Source organism: Montipora capricornis, chromosome 2, assembly GCF_036669925.1.
Source record: "Montipora capricornis isolate CH-2021 chromosome 2, ASM3666992v2, whole genome shotgun sequence".
Taxonomy (NCBI): Eukaryota; Metazoa; Cnidaria; class Anthozoa; order Scleractinia; family Acroporidae; genus Montipora; species Montipora capricornis.
This window is the reverse complement of record NC_090884.1, coordinates 26,834,757-26,843,619: the sequence shown is the minus strand read 5'-3', so window position 1 is coordinate 26,843,619 and position 8,863 is coordinate 26,834,757. Positions and strand designations below refer to the sequence as shown.

Genomic DNA, 8,863 nt, shown 5'->3' with positions numbered 1-8,863 from the left:
GAGCATCATGAATCATTCTTTTCAATAAATGTTTTGCCGTGTGGTATCGCTGTTTCATTATTGGCTTTGTTCAAAGTAGATTTAACGAAGGAGGGTGAACATTGGTGTCTGAGATTTTAATCACATCTGGTCGATTAATCGTTGGAACTTTTGAAACAATTACAACCTTTTTTAATCGTCCGGCCAGTACTTCAACTTTCAATAAAATACCCACACTTGATGTATGAACATTTAATAGCACTTTCTAGAGTATGAGGGGCCTTTCAAGGAGGCCAAATATCCTTCGGATTGCGTTAAGAAAAACTCTCAAATTCTTGAAATATCCGCGGAAATGTGCTGCCTTTGAAATTATATACTCAATTTTTAGAGTTCAAGTCTTGCGAACAAGGACTGTTAACCATAGCCCCTGTCTCACAATCCTTAACTGTTAACACCTGTTTAGTTTAAGAACATACGATTTGTTTGCGAAGAGGAGGACAAGGTGTTCCGGTTTTGTGAAATGTGGTCGGCCAGGCTAAATTAGCGTGTAGGACTTTTGAGCGAATGCGACTACAACAAACAAAATTCCGTTAAGACGGTCAGGTGATTTGCCGGGAGCTAAAAAAATCTCACTGATATACATAGCCTGCGGATCCCACGCAGCCTCCCACGTTCTTAGGGCTTCGTCACAAGTTCCTCCCCCACCAGGGAGCTTATGCAACGACGACGACGACGAATACGAATACGCCAAAAAGCACTAGCTATAATAAGCAAAATCAAAATCTCTGCACGCCCTGCCCTGCGGAAAGTAACGCGAAAAAGGGGGTACATTTTCAAATTGAGGGAAATTAACGCGTCTGCTACACCCAAAAAATTTGTTGGGAACTGGAACAATATACAAACGCACAGTGATCGCGCAATATTGTCCTTAATCGAATGGGTTGGAGCTAGAAGTTAATAACCCGGAAGTCTCGATATGCGATGGAATAAGGCACATCAATTTACGATATAGGGGGTTTGCAAACCAATCTCTAGCGACACAGATAACAATGATGTAATGTACAATTGCTGGTGGACGAACAAAAACAGCTAATGAGAGATCTTTTGTTTGATGGCGGCGATGACTTAACTTGAAAACCATCTCAGTATTTCTTATTTTTAGAACAGCTACTACTAGATTGTTGTGTTAACAAAACGTAGCTTCATTGCGTTCCACGCGCGATTTTGCATTTAGCGCGAGGAATCTCCCGTGCGGCTTCTTGGTTGCGGACCAATCAGGAGAGTTCATGGTCAACAGGACCAATCTGATTGGCCATTATTTGGCGGGACCTGTCCTGTATTCCAAATTTAGATAATAGGGAGTTCAAGAAACGACGACGGGCTATGCTACGGCAACGACAACGCCAAAAAGCAGTAGTACTATAAGCTAAAAAGAGGGAAAAGTCCTGCTGCACGAGCTGTACGCATTATTGCACATTTCTCTCCCATACTCATCAAAACAACAACTTGAAATGACCAATTTTAAGATTTCGACGACAACGTAGACATATAACAGTGAATCTTTCATTCTCGCTCTTTACTTCGAATCCGTACGTACCAGTTCGGTTGTGGGATAGTTCGCCCATATTGCAGAACATAAGCAATAATGGGATCATCGTGAAATACTAATAACGTAAACTGATGGGCAAAGTCCAAATGGGAGAGATTGACCCTTCTGCATGGAAAGCCATAATTCATTCTTATGTAACCTTACTTTTTTTTTGGTCTTGACGTTTTGGAGTTTTGTCGCGGTGTACTGTGCCAACATTTTTATTAAGTGTGGTTTTGTCCTTATGTGGTGAGGTTTTGTCATTATGTGACAACGTTTGATGGTTACTTGTTGTGTTTCCATCACTCAGATGTGTTTTGGTCTTCTTTTGACGTGCTGTGTATAATTACATAAAGGGGTGACATCATAAAAGAATCCCACCACATAAAATGCAAAAGAAGACTCCGACATATCATGATGGAAACACAACACTAACGATCCAACCTCGTCACATAATGACCAAAGCAAAACTTCAAGACCAAAGGAATAAAGATTACATAAAAAGGTTATGACTTTCCATACTTTTGGGTTATGGAGTTTTGGTTAAAGCTAATTTACAATGCGATAACCGCATAGACCCGCCCTAATTTCTCATGGAGAGGAATAAACCATTTCACTTCCGGTCATGGATCATTTCCTACATGTGATATTCTCCTGCGGAGTAATCGGGCTCAGCCAATCATATGTAATTAAGCTGTCACTGCACACCACTGAATATTCTGACCCTAATAATTTCATGCTTGGTGTGGGAGCAAACATTTTGTTGTTTGCGATTTCGACTTAAGAAGTTACTGTAAAATCCCCCAGCCACCCTCCCTTCCTGCTGTTTTATATCTCTCCGGTTCACAGTTCTCCCTTTCGTCGTGTTAATGTCTCTTGTTGAATATTTGTCAGGCTTTTAAGTAACGCAAGACTCTGTATTATGTCTCTGAGTGACTTTTGTACACCGAAGAACATTTGTTCACATATCCTACCAGTCTTGCAGTATTTGTATGCTCGGGAATCTAATTTATTTTATTCTGATAGTTTTTATAGCCACACCTTCAGTCTACTTGTACCGAGGTTTTTGAAGTTTAATAAACAAATGTCTTTGGGATTGAAGTGCTTCCATACAGGTCACCACTCCAGTTGACCCTTTCGCCCATATACTCCTATTAAAGATTCTTTGACTTGGGCAATTGAAGTTTCAATAAGAATAAAAAAACAAACAGTGGTTACAAACATTTGCTTGAACTGCATAAAGAAATACGCTAATAATAGAGCCTTCAACGAAAACGTTAGTAGTGAGAAACTTTCTCTCTATTATAAGCGTATTTCTTGTAGTTTAAATTCAAATTCGTTAGTTCCCAAACCATTTCAACGGTATATTTGAATTTAAATTTATCTGTACATGTAATTGAATAATTATCACTTCTCATGGTGTATGTTGTAACACCAGGAGCGGGTTCCTGACCCGGTATCCGTTAAGTCCGATCAAATTCTTATCTTTAGGGCTATGTCAAAAATTTTATTTATTACACATAACATGCGAATTTTATTCCATAAAGCTCATTTGTACAAATCTATACGCTTTATTTTCACATGTGAAAAAGGCCTATACAGCCAATCAGAATGGCGTACAGCTATTTCACATGTGGAAGTATAAGCAATCAACGATAGCGTAAAGGCGTTTCCATGCCAATCACTCGTGCATCTCGTGCAAATCGTGCAAATCGTACTTTGTTATTGAATTAAATTAAATTTGCGTTTGGTTCTATTGTTAGTGAGTTTTTGTTTCTAATTCGCGTTCAGAAAACTATTTTAATGAAAATTCTTATGTTATGTGTAATAAACAGTTTACGACATAGAAAGTGCTTTGTACGGGGTTTTATTCACTCGTTGTTTGTGTCAAAAACCCTCACTCGCTCGTTCCTCGCTCGTTCGGGTTTTTGACACAAACAACTCGTGCATAAAACCCCGTACGCCGCACTGTCTATGACGTAAACTATATTTATTCACAAATATATGCAATACGAAACCAGAGCCACATATGGCAGAGTCACGCCATCGCAATTGCATAAATGAAATCGATTTCTACAGAGAAATAGAGGAATTGAAAGGCCGCCTAAAGATGAAAGACTCACCAAAAAAATGTTAATTAGAAGATGATTTTTACAACAAGGCCAAACGTTTCTTGAAAGAAAAAACAGAGAAGCTTCTCCGCCCAGGAAACAATTAAGGATCAGCGTAAGCCGAAACAATTAACAAAATGGAACAACAAATGATAACTCGAAGGAAATGAGTTTACAGCAACGGCAAACTCTTCACAGGAAACAACAAGAAAGTAGTTTTAAACTGTGTGTCGAGCACACAGTCGAATTTCTCACAGAGGACAGCAAATTACGTGAAAAGTGGCCTCAAAAACTTTATGGAGAAATCAGCCGGAAAGTTGTCCACATCCAGTTCCTCTCTTTGACAGAGATCGACTTGATAGTAAAATGTCACCCTTATACCCCAACATACTTTTAGCAAAAATAACTGAGATCGAAAACCATTATGCTCGAGTAGAGACCAAGTTTGGAAAAGTCCAATGACTTATTTCTCCTACAACATTAAACCCGTGCATTGCTACTAATCTTACTTTCGATTATTTCAAAGAAATTTCCTTTACATTTAGCTTGTAAATAGGCCGTTTTGAAAAATGAGTAATTTCCTTATAAGATTAACTGTAATAACTTTGTTACTTTTAATGGTAATGTATACGTAGTTACTTTCCAGTTGTATACTGCTCTGTTTAATTGAAAATCTGAGAGACAAATGTTTATGAATCTTGTATTATATAAGTTATATTGCCAAAGAAACGATTAAAGAATATCACTGTTTTTTCATTTTGAAAAGTAGCCCTACTTGTGAAGGACAGAAAAGGTTTGGCTCTTACGAAGGGCTAACCTTACATGAAAGCTAACCATTCAAAATTAGTCAGTGTCAGACACTGCATTCCAGGTAAGGGATTGGCACGTATTGTAGTGGTTGGAGTAATGACTTATTTGCAGTGTTTAGTCTAAAGCGCCCCTTGTCTTGGTTTTTGGGTTAAGTCCTTGGCCCTAATCACTAAGCTGAGCATTTAACCCTAATCACTAAAAATTATTGACATGCAATAAATATTTATTATTGTCTTTGATAGCATCAGAGACAACAATCCATCATAATAATCTTAAAAACATTTCTCTACTTTATTTTATACATACTCCATACAATTAATTTACAAATATGTTAAAATGGACAGTGTTCCAAAAAAAAATTAAACTAGTTTAAGAAATTTAAACAGGTCCGAAAAAAAATGAACTTTTCAAACCAAAAACTAAATTAAACCTCCTTCGGTCGTAAGCTTGTTTTCCACTCTAAAAATTACCTCCAGAAACTATTTTTGTGCGTAGAATAGCTTATAGAATGATGTTCTTGTCTTCGGAGAGGACTTTTTGATTTGGAGAAGTATGTGACACATTTGTCATCGCGTATTAACTTGTTTGCTTCTGCCCCTTTTTAGTAAAATACAAGAACCGACAGTCTAACCTGATTGGCTGTTTGCCTGACGCCACATCCCCACTTCGACTTATTTTTGATCCCAAGAAGTATCGATTTGGTCATTCTTACTTAAGCCGTGCATCAAGCAGTGTACCTCTCTACGGTTGCACTCTTGATCAAGCAACAAGATGGCAAATTTTGGGCTCTATTTCCTGTTTATCGCGGTTATGTTTGCTTTTTTTTTCAGAAGCACACAAATCCAGCGATCTTACTCCATCCACTTGTCACTGTAGTCCAATGATAAACGTAGCCGTGGAAGGTGACAAGTGCGACTTGTGCAAGGCAAACAAACAACTCCAACAAGACATCGACCACCTGAGAAAAGAAATTGAGACTGTGAAAAATAGAAGCAGTCAAATTCAGCCAGGTAAATTGCAATTACTTCTCTATAGGTTTGTCTTTTACGATCACTTCATGTAGCATTGTACCGTTATCGAGAAAGGTGATAGAATCGAACCCCCCACAGCGTTCGAGTTTTTGTTCAGGCTTCTTGATGAAATGACATTCGCATTGATTTTCTAGCTCAGGTGCAAGGATCGCTCCATCATTTCCTCTTCTATTCAAAAAGCCTTTTTACCATGCCCATATCGAGAAATCCTCATCGAACGTTAGTCACAAACCCTCAAGCCATTTTTTCATAATTTTGGAGAAGATCATCCGGGGGAACTGATCAACATAGAGATTTCACATTCTGCGATTGCACGCCTGACTTTATCAGATTTATTTTCCATCGATTGAAACTTGAGTCTTGGGCACGTAGCCACATACAAAGTTTTTCTGCTCTCCTTTAATTTTTCCGCAATGGAAATTGAAGTCTTAGGCAGATCTAAAGGTCAGGTCACATTTATTTCAGTCTTCGTCGCACGCGTAGTTGCTCTGCTTTCTTTCAATTTTCCGCAGTGGAAATTAGTCTCGGGAAGGTGGTAAAGATTTTTTCTTCTGTTGGTAAATCAATTTTTTTTCGTGGACACCCAATGCACCGAACAGTTTACCTCTCTACGGTTACTCACTTGATCAAGCGACAATATAGTAAACTTTGGGCTCTATGTCCTGTTTATCGCGGTTGTGTTTCGTTCTTTGCCAGAAACACACAAATCTAGCGATCTTACTCCATCCGCTTGTCACTGTAGTCCAACACGTAGCCGTAGAAGATCAAGGCCACCCAACGAGCAAATTAATCGAAAATTAAGCTAAAGGCCTTTTAGAGACATTGCTAGCTCCTCTTAGCGAAACCTGTCGAACATTAACTTCTAAGAACTTCCTAGGGAACCATTTGCTCATCCGAGACTGCTATAGGTGCTCTTTTTAAGTGCGAGGAATTGAGGGACTACTTTCCCCTGGTTGCGAATCTTTTAGGTGATAAAGAAATCCCCCCCCCCCCCCCTCCCACAGCGCTTGAGTTTTTGTTTCAGGCTTCCTGACGAAATTACATTTTCTAGTTGGGTTCAAGGATCGCTCAATGATCGCTCCATCATTCTGCTATTCAAAAAGCCTTTTCATCATGCCCAGCGGAATCTTGGAGAAACACTCACCGAAGGTAAATCACGGCTCCTTGAGCCATATTTCAAATATGTGGATTGACGAATAGGAAGAATAGAACTTAAGATTTAAGATTAACGTAGAGATTTCACACTCTGCGCTGGCACGTTTGATCTTATCAGATTTATTTTCCATCGATTGAAATTTGATTTCTGGGCAGATACAAAGCTCTTATGCTCTCCTTAATTAAAGTTATCCGCAATGCAAACTGAAGTATTAGGCAGATCTAAAGGTCAGCTAGCTCGCCTTTTTTTTTTCCGCACTTGAAATTTAAGTCTTCGTCACACGCTTTCTTTTCTTTCTTAAAGTCTTCGGCGGGTGTAAAACTGTCATTTTCCTTCTGCTGGTAAACCTGCTAGTAAATCTATCCACTATAGCAATTGACCCTATCATTTGGGCCATTGAATGTGGACTGTGGACTTCGGACTACGGAAATTAAAATGGATGTTTGTAACATTTAAAAAAACATACTGAAATACTGGAAGTCGGCTAAATATCCTTCGAACAAAGTACATGTATAGGCTACCCGTAGCCTCTTGTTATGTGAGCCTTGTGGAATGTGGCTTAAAATGGGAAAATTGGAGTAAAGAGATGACCCCACAAAAACTAAATTCGTAAAGATCTGGAATTTGTTGAAATTGTCTTAGAGATTAGTACTAAAAAATGTCCTTTGCCAAAAACTATGCCAGCGTGTTGGTGCAAATCAGTCACGAAGTGAGCGATGGTCATTTGCGCAAATTCAAGATAGCGCTGAAAAAGCAGAGTGACGAACAAAAAACGAAACTTGCTAAGGCTTACCCTATGCACAGGAAACACAATATTAGAAATTTTGTTCTCCTAATTTCGAACGCAATAACTAATGATCTGGAATTTTTACACAGTTTAGAAGACGGCTCAGTTCCGCTCGGACTATCTCCGTGCATAAGGAGAGAGCTACTGAAATTTAAATTGGCCTATCAGACTTCAGCGAGCGGGAAAAACTGTGCTATCCGACGTCGCATCAATTGTTCGCAATTAAATGGCCAGAAAACCATTTAACAGGTTTTGTGGCAACTTTTCTGTCAACTGACTTTGATGGCGTCCTTTCGACAGGGTAGATCGACAACAACGTCGTTTACGCACGTAATGCACCGTTTCCGGTCAAGGGAAAACGATTGACAGGATAGCACAGTTTTGACTGCCGCGCGTACTGCGATGGCTGGTTCCGTATGCAAGGTTGATCTAACTTATGACATACAGTAATGTGGTACTTCATACAAGAGAAACGCGGTCGTAACATAACGGGGTGGGTAGGTAGTGTGGGGATGGATGAATATACAAGCTGTGCGAAAATGCTTTCTGTTATGTGTCTCAACAGGTTTGCCTACGAAGGATTTCGACCTTTATTTCACGAACGTTGGAATCGATGATTACGTTATCCATCATGGTCTAGCAGTAACCAGCGCTTTTACGATCTGTTTTCGAGTGCGTACCACTGAAAAGACAGTCAACGATCTGACTGTCGTGAGTTACAGCTCATCAAGGAACTTCAACGAAATACTGGTGGACAGGATGTCATCAATTCATCTTACCATCAACGACAAAGCAGTGTAAGTAAGAAAAAATGTAAATTCGAGTAATTCTAAGAAACGATTGAGAGGCCGGGTTGATTGTTTGATAACAGACAACAGAATTTATTGAAGTTAAGTCGACATTCCAGTTCCCTGGATGCCAGGCAGAGGTTGTTTCGTTTTTTGCTTGGCTTTGGAGCGATTTTGCGACAGAGAAAACAAACAAAACAACAAACCGATCGTTACTGCACCCAGGGTAGCATAAAAGCTATCGTAAACCAAAAGAAAAGTATATGTCGCAATACCTAAATCGGGATATACTGCGAACAGGGTCCTCAGTGGACCATTTCCATTTACTCTGGAGTAGCGTACATTTCACCACACCGAATATTTGGATTTTAACAAAAGAATAAAATGAGGACTCTTTTAGCGTCTTGCCTGAAAAAGAACGCAAATTTCGAATCCAGCAATGAAGAAATAAGTAGATTTCTTTCAACACGCAACGGAAAACTGCATGTTTTACTGTGTAAACGTCTATTGCATTTGTTTTATCTTCTTCGCAGAAATAGCGGTGTATCTGTAGATGACGGATTCTGGCATCATGTCTGTACCACATGGGAGAGCTCGAATGGATTTTGGAAAG

At 39.3% G+C, this 8,863-nt stretch overlaps 1 protein-coding gene across 1 annotated transcript in view; it reads left to right on the top strand.

Moving 5' to 3' along the window:
• Positions 1–5,156: 5,156 nt before the first annotated feature.
• LOC138039205 (neuronal pentraxin receptor-like) overlaps positions 5,157–8,863 on the top strand; it is a 4,099-nt gene continuing 392 nt past the window's right edge. Inside the window, exons 1-3 of the mRNA XM_068885402.1 lie at positions 5,157–5,498; positions 8,028–8,259; positions 8,784–8,863. The exon at positions 8,784–8,863 is cut by the window's right edge and continues 392 nt beyond it. Of these exons, the coding sequence (XP_068741503.1) occupies positions 5,369–5,498; positions 8,028–8,259; positions 8,784–8,863 (442 nt within the window). The 5' untranslated portion in view covers positions 5,157–5,368. The remainder of the gene's footprint in view (positions 5,499–8,027; positions 8,260–8,783) is intronic.